At 36.9% G+C, this 19,180-nt stretch overlaps 1 protein-coding gene across 1 annotated transcript in view; it reads right to left on the bottom strand.

Moving 5' to 3' along the window:
* The window catches only part of LOC114656637 (protein boule-like), a 212,456-nt gene that overhangs the window by 126,339 nt on the left and 66,937 nt on the right, over positions 1-19,180 (bottom strand). Inside the window, exons 3-4 of the mRNA XM_051931058.1 lie at positions 17,019-17,110; positions 430-484 (exon numbers count right to left, since the gene is read on the bottom strand). Of these exons, the coding sequence (XP_051787018.1) occupies positions 430-484; positions 17,019-17,110 (147 nt within the window). The remainder of the gene's footprint in view (positions 1-429; positions 485-17,018; positions 17,111-19,180) is intronic.

The following is a 19,180-nucleotide window of genomic DNA, read 5'->3' as shown; positions in this document are numbered from 1 at the left end:
AGGAGAGACACAAAGCAAAAATATGGGAAACGTATCTCACTCTTTCTCACACTCAGTATTTCAACAGTAAGTTTGAGAAAGGGAGAACCTGTCTGCTTCTTTCTTGCACCAAAGAGTCAGCGAGAGACAGACATAAATAAGAGAATGACAGGTCATCACTGGGCAATACAAGGAAAAAATATGTCACCCCATGCCACGCTAATTTTGATCTCCTAATTTTTTTACATCTTTTTTTGTTTGCCAGTTCAAATAAAGCTATGCCTACCTAAGATTAATTTGCACAAATTGAGATTCCACTATTATACTTTATTTTTATTACCAAATTGAAGCAAAAGTTACAATAACATTTAACTTATATTAAAAAAAATCATCCCATATTCTTAATTTTAACAAGACCTAAAAATCTTCTAGAAAAAAGTCAATGCTCACATCTTTAAGAATTCGCTGGGCATCTTCGTTTGTCTCAAATGTAACAAACCCATACCTGCAAAATTTAAATAGTATCATTAAAAACATTCAACTGATGCAGTTTTAAATATCTACTAAAACCTATTTGTGAACTATCAATGTTACCTGTGTTAATACAAAAGAACAGCACATCAGTCCCCACCAGAGACATCTTTCATGTAATTTCCCTTGTTAGTAAAAAAAATAAGCTAATCTGAAAATGTAACATTCCACACTTGCATATCTGTTACATACATAAAAAGCTGATTAGCAATCATAGCTCTCTGACTTTACAAATTTTACCATCTTAGCTTATTTTTTCTGTGTTAATATAAACATTGCAGCTACTCAGACCATTCAATACATTGTGCTTCATGTACTCTCCTATGTTGGCAAAAAGGACACAAATGTTAAGTAATTCAAGCAGATGACACATGGTTTTGAAAGTATTCCCTAAAGTATGATGCACTGACGCATGTGGGGTCTGAGAAATCAAAACTAAATGTCATCTACAGCATTTAAAAAAAAACAGTACAAACCACTTAGTCTCAAAAGAGGATGGGCAAACCCATGGATGAACTCTACATTTTTATTTCAAAAACCAACCATTGCTGGTCACTTGTATAGCAAATAATGAATCATGCATAAAGAACAACAACTGGCTAATTTATATCCCGGTTTGACTAATCAGTGCATCCCTAGTACACTGTGAATACATCAGGGAAAAGTAATATATGAAACGTACCAATAATCATACTATCAATTTAAAGAAAGGTATTATAGCCACTTATGTCAATGTGTCCCTTAGGCAAGACACAGCCAGATTTCAAGGTTGTTTGTATATGTTGTAGTAAGTCCACAAAGCAATCAAAAGTAGTAATGATATCTATGGGTGTCTTTTTTCAGTGTTGTCTGCTCCTTTTCATTACTAAAATATGTGATTTATACACGTATACCCAGAGGCAAGCAGGGGGTCACAACTTATTGAATCTGCTTTTAGTAAGGATTTCACATACTTTAAGCCACATACAGTGAAAAGGTCATTCCCAATGGACAGCCAATTTGCAGCCCATTCTAATGATGCATTGATGTCTAAGATTAAATGTCATATTAAATGTCACTGCTGTGTATAAAAGACAGGAAATACATAGTTTTTGCAATAGCTCATCTGTACACAAAGCTTGAGTCAGATTCTGATCAGAGTTTTGACTTAATTCAGGAAGACTTATTCGATGAAGTACTTGATACTACGTTTCAGTTTTAAGTATTGCTATTAGTTCAACTTTGAAGTGTGACAGCGTGCAATCTTACAGTTCAAGTGTAATGGGTTTAAATACCATTATTCTGGTGTCTTCTGTACATTCAGCCTATGTTAGTTTACTGAGTAGTGTTCTTTTCATTTCAACTTAAGAGAACGTATTCAGTTTTTCTTAGCATACCTGCAAATGCTGTCATACTATACTTGTTTCATGTGGGGAAACAGTGATTCGATCATATGTCACTGTATCACACTGCTTATGTCACTGTATCATGAGCAGGAGGAAAAAAAAAAGATGTCTCAGCAAGTGTCTTGTTCATGGTATAAACCCCCACCCTGTCAAAAAAGGGATATATTGCACATGTAATATTTTTTATTCCATTTTATAAATGTGCATGCAGTGGAAATAATATTGAAATGTAGCATATTTTTGAGGTCTTTTGGGATTATAATAAGGGCACTTAATGAAGCAAGCACAATTAGAAACAGGAAAAATCTTGCACATATATGTTGATTCTTTTGGTGGTCATGGGGTAGATTATACCATAAAAAGTCTTGTGTCCCTGCAACCCAGTGACAACCACCTGCGACTCAAAAGTGGCTGAGAAACACTGGTTTTGTTTTATGTGTCTGTATGTCTAGCTCTGCACCCAGGGCTACCTGTTTCCTGCCCAGCATCCAGGGCTGCCAGCAAAGGGGTTGTTTTCCCTCCCTTAACCAAGACATAGAAAAAGCTGATATGAAAATGTATGTATGTACAAGGAGTGTGTGCCATATGTATTATGTACAATAATATCTTAATTATTGTTTTAGCGATGTGTGAGCTGAAATAATCGAATATGACACTCACGAAACATGACTTGAGAGTCAAAGCATTCACTATCTCATATAACTTTACAGGATAGACAGCTGCACATGTGCAAAGCAAGTGCACAGCTATACACTGTCACACAGCACAAGTTAAAACACATATCCAGCTCAATCTCGTGGGTGTATGGGCTCAAGCAGCTACATGGAGTTATTGAAGTGATCAAGACAGGGCGTACCCAACAGAAGGGTTTGGTCAGTCTTGATTGCTTCATTGGCTTTACATGATTTTTAATTAGTCACAGCACCAACAGAGGCATATAAGGGGGAAGCAAAGACAGAGAGGTCGATAAAGAAGAGAAGATGAATGCAGTAGATGGTCAGGTAATATGAAGGAGTGGAGGCAAGTGGTTAGGGCTTTTATTCATCTAAATGCTTTCTTTTAAAAATTTGAAGTGTTGCACTCAACTTCTCTTCAGCCAGTTGTAATTCCTTTATTACAGAGTAATAGCCATTTATGTGTGGGTATGTAATTTAAGCGCAATTAAGCCAAAAATCCAATAGTGCATAAGAGGTTAAGTAAATAATCGTGTAAGAGAAAAACAATCCTAAATTTTTCATTACATGAAAATTTTATGGACTTCAAGAAAGACTCCAACAAGGTCAAAGAATTTGATTTTATATTTTAGAATTAAATAATAAAAATGTTAAAGTCATCTCAGATTATTGTCGCGAGTACTCCTCAAAACAAAATTCTTATGTGCATGTCTCCTCAAAACAGTTGACAATAAAACAGCAACAACAATATACACACATACAAATATATATATATATATATATATATATATATATATATATATATATATATATATATATATATATATATATATATGCATATGTACACACATATACATAGAACTTTAATATTTACGGAAGCTCTGAACCGTACAGTGAAAAAAAATATGGGATAACCCTTATCTCGTACATACGTGAAAATATCTTGTACGTACGGGATACTTTCATGTACGTACAAGATGTTTTTCCATACGTACGGGATGTTTTCATATGAAAGATACATGAAATACAAAACAGTGCAAATGTCGCTTTGGAATAGTTTGGGTATTACTGTGTGGTCACATAGGCACAATACATAAAAAAAAAAATCAGTGTGCTCCGTGGTTACTCTCTCAGGTGGGCGTTAGCACATCATAATCTCTTGGTTTGATTTATACAAATGACATTATAAAATACTGGAAATTATACGGTAAAATCAAGCCCCGACTTATCCACGGGAGAACTTAAAACGTGAGTATATACGGTAGTCAAATTCAGTGATACAGTGATCCCCCACTATATCGCGGTTCAGCTATCACGCCCCCGCTATATTGCGGATTTATTATTATTATTATTATTATTATTACTAGGGGCTCCGCCCCCTGTTCGCTTCGCTCGCCCACCCCCAGTTTGGTTTACCGGATAAACAATTTAAAGAGATTGTTATTTTCATGGGAATTGTTACATATGCATTAATTCATTTGAACTTTAAAACTTTTGTAAAAACAATTATTTGTCCTTTATTTCCTACCCCGGGTGTGGTTAAATCTCCTTCTCGCTTGACTTATAACACTGCTCACATTATGAAGGGGGGGTCTGAATGCACACTAAAGAGATGCAATTGGTTCAGCTGCTGTCTTGCTGCTGGCCAGCTTTGTGTTCTGCTTGTTGCGCTTTGCGTCAATCATTTAAAAGCCTGTACAGCAGCTGTCCTTTTGCCACTTTGTGTCTCTGCCGCTAGCATTCTGAAGGGGGGTGGGAGGGGCGGGGTGAGGTCTGAACACATGCTGAGGAGATGCGCTCAGATCATCTGCAGGCTTGCTGCAGCTGTGTGTTCTGCTTGTCATTGTTTTAAGAGCTGGGAGCACCTAAAGTGTGTCTGCCAAAAGCATTCCAACAACTGCTAAGTTAGATGTCCGTGAACTTGTTTTAAATTGTTTGAAAGTAGGGCGTGACGTGCAAAAGTCACAGTCTCATGGGTTTTGCTTCCTAAGGTTGTAATGTCTAGAGATGATCTGGTCTTGATTGCTTCACTCAATTACCCCTCCGTCCCCCTCGGAGGTGCACTACGCTCCTTCCACTTTGCGTCACTCACGCTTGTGTTGTGAAGGGGGTGGGGAGCTCAACGCACGCTAAGGAGAAGCAAACGGATCAGTTACTGGATTTGTGCTGCTTCTGCCAAGGTGCGTGTTCTGCTTGTCGCTCTACACGTCGATCATTTAAATGCCTGTACAGCAGCTGTCCTTCTGTCTCACTGCCTTGTCTCACGTGACGTTAAAATGTCTCTCGCGGGATGTCAAACTGTCTTCCGAGAAGATCACGTCTCGTCTAAAGATTTTTTTTTACAATAGAGAGATGTTACTCATATCCTTAGCCCGACATCCACATATCATATATGTTTACAAAGTGTGTTTTAATAAGTTTACATGTGTTTAAAGCGTGTGGAAGGGGTATTTTAAGGCTTAAACTATAAAAAAATGTTTATTTATATGGTCTTTCTATATCACGGATTATCACCTATCGCTGATGGGTCTGGAACGTAATTTACGCGATAGGCGGGGAGAATCACTATAAATATGGCAAACACTTCTCTCCGCATATTAACGGCACTAGACTGATTGTAATATTATAAAGTCACACTATAAATTGTTAAATCACTTTGGCTCACTTTCATTTAACAGTTCTGTGACAAGAAACTAGCCAAATGCAGATACAAGTCCTTTTTTCTAGCAAAGTTTGCACACTCCCATATGAGCACGTCGGACTCCGATATTTAAGGGGCACTCAATGGTTAAATAACACCGTGCCATTGATGTGTAATAAAACTGAAAGAAGGTGTCTTTCATTTATCCCATTACCGTAAGTACGATAATGTGGTAAGTTAGCCAATTAATATACCAAGGGTACCTATGTATGGGCTAAACAGGTATTACCTCCAATTTAACTTTGGGATCCATCTTGTCAAAAATGTGATAACAAAAACAGAAGAGCATGTAAAAGAGAAAAACACAGAGATGCTGAACACATCAGAAACAAACATGCAATGGGTCCATGTCTTGCAGGACAATGCAAAAATATGAAAAAAGAAATGGATGATAAATGGGTACCAAGAGTGGAATCCATCACACACACACTTCAGTTGGTTATATGAAATGTTCTGCTTTACAAGCACGTGCATTAAATTTTATGTTTGATGGGATTTGTAAAGTGGAAGTGGGGGGAACATAGCCCCTGGTCTTTATAGCTTGTATATTTGCCGCCCAGTAATAAAATTCACCCTCAGGTAACGCCATGCCCCCCTCCTGCACTAGGTCTTTGTAGAGTCACCCTTTGGATGCATAGATGTTTCGAATTTCAAATGAATAACGTTATAATTGAGTTGAATTTCTTAAAGAATGATTTGTTAATGTACAGTATATGGGAATGCTCTGAAACAGAAAAAGAAGCTTTGGATGAATGTTCATCTTGACAGTACTGATTTTCCCTGCTAATGTAAGATGGAGGGTAGACTATCTGTTCACATCTTGTTTAATTTTTTTCATGTTGATAGCAAAATATTGTTGAAAAAGATCTTGTGTATTTACTTGTGATGTTTACCCCAAGGTACTTAAACTAATCTGCTAAAATAAATGGGTAGGTTTCCAGACTAATATTGTGTTCTAGGGAGTTCATATATCTTTTGAAAATTTGGTAGTGCATTAAGTACTACTGGTATGGAAGTTTGTGGGTTTGATATATAAAATACAGATTATCCGCATACAGTAAAGTGATATTTTCTGCTGAATTCCTTCTCTGGTAATCCCCTTTATCTTCGATGCATTTTGAAAGTGAATGGATAATGACAATTGCAAAAATCAATAGGGATAGGGGGCATCCTTGTCAGGTCCCACTTTCTAGTTTGAAATAGTTTTGTTAATATAAAGAGAAGCTTCTGGACTGGTATAATGTAGATATATCCATGTACACATGTTTCGGCAAAACCCAAATTTGTGCAATGTGGTGATAAGGTAGATTGTATAGGTCTTCAGTTGCCAGGCTCCCACAACACAGAAACCATCTCCATGAAAGTCTTCTGAATTTTTAAAGAAGAGAGAAATATTAACTTAAAACATTTATAATTAACAGTTTAAATTATTTAAATGAATTTTAAAAATTACTTAAACATACACTATAAATGCTTTATTATATTTCATTATAATATAATGACAATTATAAATCTTAGTATTCCAAATGTTTAAGAATCTTAAGTATATAGACCACTGTTAGATTTGACCTTGGTACAAACTGAGTGATCATCAAGAGTACCAAGCCGAATTCTGATAAAAGAAGCTATAAGACACAAGAAGCTTAAGCTAGCCACATGTGGGCGCTTTTGCTAAGATTTTAAGAAGTGTTTTTTTGAATGTTGATTGATGAAAAGCACCCACTCTTTTATTTTATGAGTGATGTATGAGACTTATTTTTTTACTTTTTAGTACACTTTTTAACTTAATATAAGCATGATTTTTAAAAAGTTTTTTATATAAATATATTATTTTCAACTTTTTAGTCTTGGGTTTGTTTTAGTATAATTTTGTAATCAATATTTTGACACTTCCTTTAATATTTCTATGTTACTAGCGCCATCTATTGGTGAACTCTTGAACTATTCTTCACATGAAAATTAAATTTCTTAATTAACATGGATTAATTAGTGAAACTGATTATTGATTCATGTATTGTCATTGGAAGTGAATAAGTGTGCAAAATTTCAAGTCATTTGGACAATAGGAAGTGGGTTAAATATCGATTACAAGATTTGTACCAGACAACAAACAGGTGAAGTTAAAACAAGCATGGTAATAATAAAATGGGTGGGTGGAACATTGAAGCATTCATAGCTCATCAAAAAGTGGAGCTGTTACAAATAAGAGGAAATATATTGGTTAGGGGGCAGCACAGTGGTAGTGCTACTGCCTCGCAGTAAGGAGACCCGGGTTCGCTTCCTGGGTCCTCCCTGCGTGGAGTTTGCATGTTCTCCCCGTGTCTGCGTGGGTTTCCTCGGGTGCTCCAGTTTCCTCACACAGTCCAAAGACATTAGGTAGATTGCCTTAGTGTGTGCTTGGTGTGTGTGGGTGTGTGTGTGTGTCCTGCAGTGGGTTGGCGCCCTGCCCAGGATTGGTTCCTGCCTTGAGCCCTGTTTATGGCTGGGATTGGCTCCAGCAGACCCCTGTGACCCTGTGTTCGGATTCAGCGGGTTGGAAAATGAATGGATGGATGGATGGATATTGGTTAGCATGCAGTGTGTGCTTGATTTACTGTATACCCTAAAAAGGGAGATTCATCACACGCAATTATACTGTACATGTCATACACTAAATGAACCAGGACATTTATCAATTTTCTGACACCAGCCATTACAGTCAGTGTGAGTGTGTGTATGTGTGTGTGTATGTATGTGTTGGGGTGCTGGTCGTTCCCAGAAACACCTGCAAACCTTTTGAATGTGGTTAGCTCTGTTGCCTTATTTTTTCAAGATTCCTGGATTTCTCCTGATAATGTTAATGTCTTAAATGACCTGACCTTTAAAGGAAGGAAATCCACCCACCCATTTTCAAAATCCACTTACCTCAAACAAGGTTGAGGAATGGCCAGAGCCCAGCAAACATTGGGCATAAAGATGGAATCCCTGAACTAGGCACAGTTCATTGCAGGGAAGGGATTTTTATTCTATAAACACAGAATTGAGAATCACAAACCATAGAAAGCAAATGACAGCTTACTGAGGAAGTCCATCCATCCATTCATTTTCCAACCCGCTGAATCCGAACCACAGGGTCACGGGGGTCTGCTGGAGCCAATCCCAGCCAACACAGGGCACAAGGCAGGAAACAATCCTGGGCAGGGTGCCAACCCACCGCAGGACACACACAAACACACCCACACACCAAGCACACACTAGGGCCAATTTAGAATCGCCAATCCACCTAACCTGCATGTCTTTGGACTGTGGGAGGAAACCGGAGCGCCCAGAGGAAACCCACGCAGACACGGGGAGAACATGCAAACTCCACGCAGGGAGGACCCGGGAAGCGAACCCAGGTCCCCAGATCTCCCAACTGCGAGGCAGCAGCGCTACCCACTGCGCCACCGTGCCGCCCTACTGAGGAAGTATTGCTTTTAAATCTTATTTCGTTTGCTGCGGGATCACAGCATCAGGCCCACCTGACAGATTCAGTATGTTAGAATAAGTCACAAATGATGGGTACAGGATAAGTGAACAGGCTTTGGCAAATTGGCCCTGGCATGGATGTGTGTGTTCACCCTAAGATGAGCAAGCATCCTATCCAGGGATTATTTCTGCTTTTTGCCTGATGCATGCTGGGTTAAGCTCCAGCATCACTGCACTCCTGCTCATTTTTTGTTACAATACAAACAACTCTAATTCACTATTACCCTTCACTTGGATCCTGTTCTTCATTTAACCACAATCTTCTCTAGCAAACAAAAAATATACTGTATTTGGTACACTGCATTAATCCCCCTGGGGAAATTGTCTTTTTGCATGACCTTTGGAGGCCTGAGTGCAGAGCCATGTAGAAGTACTTTAAGATAAAAGAAATAGAAATAAAAGAAAGATAAAATAATTTAAATAAAATGGTGAACCTAGCATACAAAAAATGTAATGACATACCAACGGCACATTTGACTATACAACTTTGGCAGTGTTTAGCTTGTGTAATGTTGGTATTTTCTTCTCTCTCATAAAACCAGGGCTATGGAGTTGGAAGCAAATATTGGGTTACAGAAGTCAATGTCAGTAACAATGTAAAGACTGTGACTAAATGTAAATTGAAATATGTGTTAAAATTTCCAATTTCATATATACCAATTCAAACAAAGTATTCTTCTTTACTTTAGTTAAAAATATTACTTTTAACTCTTTTTCAGTTTTAGTTTCTTAATAAATAAAAATGCCACAAATTTGCCTGATAATTCACATTGACAATGAAAAATTGCTTTGTATGTTGTATGTTGTGTGCTTTCAGTCAATATAATAAATACAATACCATTCAAAGGTTTGGGGTCATCCTGAAATTTTCATGATTTTGACAGAAATTCATACATGTTTTAATCTAGATACCATTAAACTCATTTAAAAATATAGCCAAAACATTACTAGCGTTTATAATGGCTATTATTGCTTGAAATTGCACATTTTTATTTTATTTTTACATATGACTGCAAAGCTCTATTTTCAGCAGCAATTCCTCCAGTGCTTTAAACTCCCTTAGCTTATCCTTAATTAGTCATGCTTGCATGTGTGACCAGTAGGATGCACTGCAGCACTCCACACCTGACACAAGTCCCTGGTTTAAAGAATAGGTTTATTAACACAAATAAATTACAAAAAGGCTTTGAAAGTGTTATAAACACAAGCATTCTTTTCCTTTTTATCCTTTCCCTCTCCATTTGCCTCCCACCCGGAATTGTTCCTCAATTCATCCCTGCCAGGACACCAGCATACCCACTTCTACACTGGCATCTTCTGTGAACGTCCTGTCTAAGGCAGAGAACAACTGTCACTCTTCATGTTCATTTGCCACCTGAGCCTTTCAAGACAGGTAAGGGAAGGGAGTCCATGTCCCTGCATACCATTAATTGCACATACTGATTGGTAGTTAGAGAAACCTTTCTAATTGCATTAGCAATGCAAAAAACTGTTATTCTGTTCACTTGTGTTGCAAGATACTGGCATTCCTGAAGTACAGTTCTGGGTTAAATTCTGGGTTAAAAAATATGAAAAATGAAAAAGCTCAACCAAATGGTTATTAAAAGAATGCAATTTGAAAAGTAATAATTGTGGTCGATTACAGAAGCTGAGCCTTACTAGAAGTGTGTTCATTTTTAAAATATTGACAAACAAGTCATAAGGCAGATAAACTTAAAGGCGCTTTCACAGTCATAGTCCACTTGTTTTGTTCTGAATCAGGGAACATTAAGTTATTTTGTTCCAGTTCCCAGATAATTAAGTTGCTTTTCACACTGTAAACTTTAAAGCAAACTAAGAAAGTTGATAAACACCCTGTGGAGTTTCATTTCACAGAAGCAGTTTATCCGCAGGAAAAAAATACCATGACAGGCATTTGTGGACTGCTACATCTACCATAATTATTAACTTGTGCACTCCTTGAAAATTATGCACGACCAAGTTTATGTACTAAACGTCATGTTTCCAACATCTGAGTGTACGACAGAAGCCATGTGCTTCAGCTACATTACAGTACACTAATCATATAATATTCATGTACTGTAACTGTATGATGTTGCACATGTATTCTCCAGTGTCTACAATAGCAGCGCAACCTCAATTTAGTTTATCTTAATGTCTACTGTCTTAATTCTTGTACATATCTGATATTAATATTTATTTTAGAATGCATGATTATATGCACATTAAGAGGACGTCCTACATACACGGCGTATTCATGATGTAAGATTAGGACATGGTCTCACAGAGCACTGCTGTTCATTTCTTGCCACCTCTGTATGTATTCTGATTGACTCAATTACAAAAACATTTGTACCAATCTTCTTATATATGTTTTTTTTTATAACATGGTCAACTGCTGTCCAGTTGTGCGAATGAGAGACCTGTGTTTTATTTGTATCTGTGTGGCTATTTTTTTATTATCTTTTTATTGTTTGCAATGCTCCATGTTAATCCTCAACTGATTTTGCTATGAATGAGATTCACCTATTACCAACAGCACATGCTCAGCATGATTACCACACCATGCTAAATGTTATGCACAATGACAGTAAAAATGGTATTTCGTGTAGTTAAATCAGTTCCATTCAAAATCACATTCAGACCTCATGCAAACTGCTCCAGGGTTCGTTTGGTACAGCACATACAAACAGCCACTTTCCAAAAGGTCTCGATATGCTTGTTTTGCTCCACACCAGAGTGTGACTGGGTATTCACATCTATGTAAACATGCCGGACTTTCAGGGAAACCACACCAGTTTGAAAAAACTGGTCCAAATGAACTAGGTGTGAAAATTCCCTAAGACTTGACTCATCCATTTTCCGTTGGTTCTGAGGTTTAATGATTTAGAATTGATACTTCTTATACCTGACAATTTCAACCAATTTTTTTTATTACTGCATCTTTTCTTTAAGTTTCTCACTGACAAAAATGATCAGTGCAATAAAATTTAAATGTGACGTAGTATTAATCATTGTTATTTTCAATAGGCAATGTAGGTTTTAAAGTTTTACTGTTTTGAACAGATTAACTTAAACAATAATGTAGCTAAAATTGCAGCAAAACTATATATGTTAATAAACATGGAATTTTCTTTTTAAATAAGAATACAACAACATCAGATATGTTTAAAAAAAACAAAAACAAAAAAAAACAGCCTTGGAATCTATCTCAGAAATTTAGTTTACATTGATGAATTCTTAATCCGGAACACTATGGTAACCTTTATCTTTAGCCTGGCACAAAGCAGACCAAGAGATGACGCTTAGTTACTTCAATTACCAACGCAACTTGCCCAATACCAATTGGGCAAAATTAAAACCGGTTCAGATATGCCCAGTGTCTCAATTTAAGGGAGGCACACTCGCTAAACGTGCTTTGTGAAAAAAACCCAAATAATGCAACTACAAGTTAGAATGTGCTTACACTTGTCTCATAGCTCTCTGCTCCATCTTGCAGATCAAAAAGAAACAGCATTTCAAGCTAATAAAAGACAGACTGCAACCGCTGCACCCTGGGAGGCAGGCAGTGTATGTGCCCAGTAATTTATAATTAAACAAAAGGTCATATAAACTAGGGCTGCAACAACTAATCGTCATTATCGATAATAATCCCATTATTAAAAACACTGGCAAGGATTGTTTTCTTCGATTAGTTGATTACGTCATTAGGCTGATTACATTGTGCCATGCAATTGCATCACTACTTCATTCAGTTGTGAATACATTTGAAAAAATGGCACATGGTACACAAATGTCAGAAAAGACAGTGCAACCTAAGACTTTCAGAGTTTGGGAGTACTTTTCTCTGACTGCAGAAAAAAACGTTGTGAGTTGCAAAATGTGTAGGTCTGATGTCCTATGGCACAAAAGCACAACGGAGATACAGAAACACTTGAACAGAAAACATACCATTGCAGGCTTTGTGAAGGAGCAAGCCTCACCATCCTCGCTATAAGCTGAATGTTACTTCAATGTTATGTTCATAGATACAGATCTATGAATACAATGTTTGCTAGGCTAGGCATACTGACATGACTTCTTTTTTTGAAGTGAGGAATAATTCGAGTTATAGTCCAGCCCCCTACAATGCAAATAAAAATATAGCATATGTGACAGAGTTTTATGATAGGCAAATATAAAAACATGTCATTAGCCACTAGATAGTAAACATCAAGATTTTTTTTTTTTAACATGGCCACTCTGCTAAATTACAGTGCTGAATTACACACTTGCATTCATGTGTAACTTTACAAAAACTGCAAAAAAGCATAAGTCCCTGTCTGAGTAGAATTTTTTTTTTCTTTTTAGTCTCGTATGCAAAGGAAATCAAAATCTCATCAAGAGTGCAGAGGTGAATCCCATAGAACAGCAACCACGACTGAAATACATTCTGGGTCAAAAGGCATGAGCGGGGTAGAAAAGCATAAGTCCCAGACACCAGCTGTCAGACTTCAAATGGTTTTTATACAATCTGGAGGAAAACATGATAATGTGCAAGTCCTGCTGCAGCAAGCCTAGTGCAACCAATAAAACAGATTTTGTGGCAGGATCAAAGTTTTAACACTACAATGCCTGAAGCCTACAAAAAAAGCCGTAATCCCGTGGCACCTTAAATTCTTTCACACCTCCTCAGCAGCATGTTTTGTTTTGCAAATGTGTCAATCAGCACAAGCAGCCTGGTATCCCATCCCCTCCACCGACGCAGCTGAAGTTCTCCTAGCTCAATTCTCTTTATCTGGGTGTGAAGTGCCTGGAGTTGTACAGTGTAAATAATATATCGTTATTTGGAATACATACATTTCATGTGTGTTCCGTGTCTACAACGATCTGAATATATTGTAGGATGACAGGAAATGTGAGGCAAGAAATGCTGAACACATACCTAAAACAGAAACTTTTTCAATGTTACAGTAATAACGTGAAGTGTGTAATGTGTGAAAACTTTAATCCAACTATCAAATAAATGTGTGCTTTTATTCTAAAATATAATCAAAGAAATAAAATTAATTCAATTTACATGTTGATGTCAATGAGTTAAAAACCCAAGCTTATTTGTCAATCGACAGAATCAATATTTCTTCTTGGATGGTGCAAAGGTAAGAACTGCGTCCTTATAACCAAAAGGTTGTGGGTTAGAGTCCAGCATAGTAGTGTGCTGCTATTGTTATTACTATAATATAATAAAAACATACATTTGATTTGAGACTGTAACACCCAGTATAAATTTTAGCTACTTATAAAAGTTAGCACTTTTTTGTTATTCAGTTTTATTCTGTCAGTGATGTTCACTTGCCTCTCCCTGTATAAGTTGATGGTGATTATCTCCAATCTTTTCACAAAAGCAGCAATGATCATATTTGGTGCTGTGGTTGATGCCTGCTCAGAACTATTTGTTGTACCGGCAATCAAAGATACAATGGACAAAGGCAGAACCGTAACAACAGACAGCTTCTTCACAGCGCTTTCACTGGCTAGTAGACTACTGCACCGCAACACAACTTTGCATGGCACCATGAAGTAAAATGGGACAGGAACTTCAATCTGCAGCTCAAGTCTCTTCAGTACACATGCAAGTCTCCACGCAAGTGTTTAGATCCAGTAGTGCCATGCTGACTGTGTATGTTCCAAAAAAAAAAAGAAGTCTGACTGCATTCTTGTACTGAAGTGTCAGCATGGTACTGCCAGATTTAAACACTAGCATGGAGAGTTGCTTGCATACTGAAGTGTCTATAGCTGCAGGTGGAAGCTGCCATCACACTTTTCGTAACTTATCTTTTCCTAAATAAGGAGTAGCATTGCATATGTCCTTGGTCAGCATGCCCATGTCAATTAAGTACAGGAAGCTCTGCAGTCTACTTGTGACTTTACGCTGTAGGAAGAAAAGTAAATAAATATAGGTAAACAACATTCGATGTGGCGTTTATATAAGTAACATATAAATGTTTATCATATGAAGACCATCACAAAACATAATCACAAACTGAACTTTGCACGATACTTTGGCGAAAGCTCTGTAAGCACTGCTGTTTCGTTGAAGGATATGCATGTGGCAGATTCACTGGCAGGATGACGCCCGACCTGTTGCTTCATCCAAACAGTGCCATCTTTCACCTTTACACCTGGTGCAGCCATGTTGTTCTTATGTGTGAGTGGACATTTCTTGTGGGGAGGGCTTCTGTTCTCTTTTTCAGATGTAAAACCCTAATCCTCATCTGAGTTCACCTCTTTTATGTCACATCTTTATTTGAAAACAGCAGTGTCAGATTGGGGAGAGTGTGAACATGACTGAGAGAATAAAACTGTACATAAAAAAAAAAAACTGCTAACCTTTACAAGTACCATAAATTTACACCAGCTGCTACAAACTCAAATCAAATGTATGTTTTTATTCTATAATAGTAACATGTAAGAGCAGCTCACTATTCAAAACAGTAAATCTGAGAAGCACCTGGAATCGAACCAACAACCTCTTGATTATGAGTCAGCAGTTCTGACTGCTGCACCACCCAAATGGTCGTTTCAGTGTAGTACCCTAACCCAGTTTCTTTTTCTTCGGTTATATTGTTGAATAAAAGCGCATTTGTTATACTTGTACCATTTGTGAAAGTGGTTATTTTATATGTGGACTTCAGTCACATTATAGACTTCATGTCAAAACTTTGTCATTAATACTATAACATGAAAAAAATGTGTTTTAGCAATGTGTTCAACATTTCATGCCTTGCATTTCCTGTCACCTACTCTACATTTACCCAGATCGTTGCTACACTGGAGCATAGACCTGACCCAGTTGGGTCATGCAATGAACAAAGTTGTACGAAGACTGATGAGAGTTGCGGCAATCACATCGATAATGCAATAAGCATGCATGCGTTGTATGCTCACGTGATGCGAAGCGACAACCAAATAGTTATCAAGAAAGCAAGAAGGACCTTCATTTCAACCATGGTAGCAAAAGACCACACGGAAGACTGAAGAAGTGATGGGTGGATCAGTTAAACGAGAACATAAAACAAGCTGACACCACACCTTAAGACGCACTGAACAGAAGGAAGTGGAGAACGTGAACGTGGGATACATACTAGGAAGAAGAACAGCAATAAGCGTTTCGACCATAGTAACTCAATTCTCATTAAGAAACTGGTTTGGAACAAAAACCTACAGCCACATCTGCCCTCCAGGACCACATTTGCCTACACCTCCTAAATTTTAAAGATAATTAAAGACTTTCTATAATTTCTGCAGAAAAATGAACAATTTCAGGTTTCTACCTCCTGACATTAATTTGACCTGTATGTTCTTTATGAATGTTCACTGAATCTTTTCATTTTCATTTTCTGGTTTATAATTTCCATTTTCTGATTTCAAACCTCTGCTAGTTCTCTGATCAGCAAATGCCATTTAATTTATTTTCTTCATCTTTATATTTTAAAATGTATTCTCTGGTTACAAACTGTACCTCTAAGCTATATTAAAGTATCTATCTATCTATCTATCTATCTATCTATCTATCTATCTATCTATCTATCTATCTATCTATCTATCTATCTATCTATCTATCTATCTATTTGGTCACTGGTTTCAGCTTTTGAAATTCAACATGTTCTTTCCAAGTTTTGTGATTTTGTTTTGTAATGCTTGTGTCACACGCAGCACACTGCCTGAATCTTTCCCTCCCCCTTGGAATTTGATGTTCATTATGTTCAGGTGACATAAAACATTAGTCAAAACATACAGTTTGATAATCCACCCTCATCTTATCATTCACCTGTGACAATACTGAAATACTGGTACACCGTCATCAAGAGGGCAGTAAGTGCATTGATTTGAACAACTGAACCAATGTATTTTTTTCCAAAACCCTTTTAAATACTGTGGACAATATTATGTAATACTTCAGGCCTAGCTAATAATGGGAGCCACCAGAAACAGCTTGGCAAACTATGCAAAATTTAAAATAGTTGTATAGCAAACAATATAAATAAAATAAAAACATGCAAGTATACAAATTGGTTATAACAAAGCATAGTGAAATGAGACAGTGAAGAAAACATAGCTGATATTCTGCAGGTTATTTAATGAATAAAGTTAAAATAACCTGTTCCAATTTTTTCATGATTCTGAAACTAGTAGAGCTTGTCAATAAGAGTAAACATATAAAATGATGAAACTGATGATTTATACTTAAACACACCATACCCTTTAGGGATTCCAGCCCTGTCATTCACGATTTTCACTTCTTTAACAACTCCATGCCTAGAGAAAAGTCTGTATAAATCCTGTTCAGTGGTCTGAAAAAAACAAAAACAAATCTGTGATCCCACCAAACATATTAACTCGAAGTACAAATTTATTTTTCAGTGTAAAATTGTATTGTGTAGGCATAATACATGGAACTTATTCAGGATTTTTGTGAGTGGCTTGGAAAATATTTTTGTCCTGACATAACCAATAAAACAAGCATTCACTTCCCTTAAAATTCCTATTTCTCAAAACAAACGGAGCAGGGTTAACACTGCAGACTGTTTCTAGTACAGTGGAACCTCAGTTCAGGAACGTCTCGGTACATGTACAAATCGGTTTACGACCAAAATGTTTGCCAAAGTTTTGCCTCGGTTCACGACCACACACTCGGTATACGAACAAGCCAGTTGTCCTTTCGGTTTGTACATGTTCAATCTCTCCCTGTGCATTTCCTGTGCAGCAAGCAAGAGAGAGAGAGTGAGAGAGCGCGACACACACACACACACACACACACACAGGCAGCGCGACAGAGAGACAGACACACACATACAGGTAGCGCGAGAGAGAGAGCTGGACGCATAAGGTAGGAAGGCAGTTAAAGAATGCACTGGGCTTGACTTTGTTTTCACTTATGTTTACAGCGATCGGTTCGTAGCGTGCATTGTTGCAATATTACTTTTCTTGGTGGTTTATTAAATTACGGATTTTTTCAAATGTTCATTTTTTTTCCTTGTGCTTAAAACTCATTTAAAAAAAAGTGTTTTTAGCCAGCGGTTGGTAGCGCTATAGCGCGAACTATTGCAGTGTTAGTTTTCTCTGTTGTTCAAGGTTTTCTCAATGTTATTCAATGTTTTTACATTTAGTTTACTATTACGCTGTGCATTCTATGGTTTAATTAACTATATTTGTGCTTAAAAACTTAAAAAAAATATATATTTACATACAGTTTGTATGGTCTGGAACGGATTAATTGTATTTACATACAATCCTATGGGGGAAATTGCTTCGATTCACGACCAAATCGGTTTACAACCAGAATTTTGGAACGAATTATGGTCGTGAACCGAGGTTCCACTGTATCTACTGTGGAACTTAATTTCTAGACTCTTGTTATACTGTTATCCCATGTCACTTTGGGTAAAGGCCTCTGCTAAATAAACAGACAAGTAAATAAAACAATAAGGTAGTGCATTAATTAGTGACACACCCCTCTTGAATAAAGAAACCTTGCTTCAAATTTTTATAACTGGTAATGCTATATTTGTGGAACCTGTATATTTTCCAGTCCCACAAAGGTTTACTCTCACTTTCCAAAGCCATGGACAGTATGATAAGGTATGTGACAACACGCCTGGTAAAAGTGAGTTGACTGGGTTCCCCACCCACAATTGAATTCCATGACAGATGCCAATGGGATAGATTATAAAATCCTTTGACTCTGTATTGATAAATGTGCTCAGAAAATAATTCAATGTAAAAATAATATTCTGTTATTATTTTAAAACATATCACATTATGCAACCCACAATTACTATACATAATACGTTAAATAATGACTCACAAGCTTCAAAATGAAATATGGAATAGTTTGAAATAAGCACAAGAATTAAATGAAATGTACTCAGGTCTTATCCTGTAAACCTTTCTATCATTTTATGTACATAATCTTACGTTTTCCTTGGAAGAGTACTTCATACAAATTCAGAAGTTTGAGTAGTAATTCAGTAAAGCAGGAATTTATGGATTTGCGGGTTGTTTGATCATTTTACTTGTCTTTGGATTTTGATTCTGGATTTGTATTTTGAGATGTGCTCACCTCAGGATGAACTTTAGGCAACTTCTTTCTGCTCACTAATCTCCTTTTAGTTATTTCTTTTTGTTTAAAAATATTTTTCATGAATAAAGGATAAATAAAAACCTTTTGGACGATGGTCATAGTTTCTCATGCTTTTTCTCTCGTGAGCCGTATTTTGTGGTTTTGAATTCAAGAAATTACCACTTTCTCCATTTTTTGCCTAGTTGGATGGAAACCTTTTGATGATAGATGGACTAAATCAGACAGTGTGCACTTCTTCTTAGCTTGTCAGTGAAGGCCCTTGCCTGCTTTTGTGGCACTT

The sequence above is a fragment of the Erpetoichthys calabaricus genome, chromosome 8 (assembly GCF_900747795.2).
Source record: "Erpetoichthys calabaricus chromosome 8, fErpCal1.3, whole genome shotgun sequence".
NCBI classification, from domain to species: domain Eukaryota; kingdom Metazoa; phylum Chordata; class Cladistia; order Polypteriformes; family Polypteridae; genus Erpetoichthys; species Erpetoichthys calabaricus.
The sequence above is the reverse complement of the archived record's forward strand: the minus strand, read 5'-3'. Positions and strand labels throughout refer to the sequence as shown.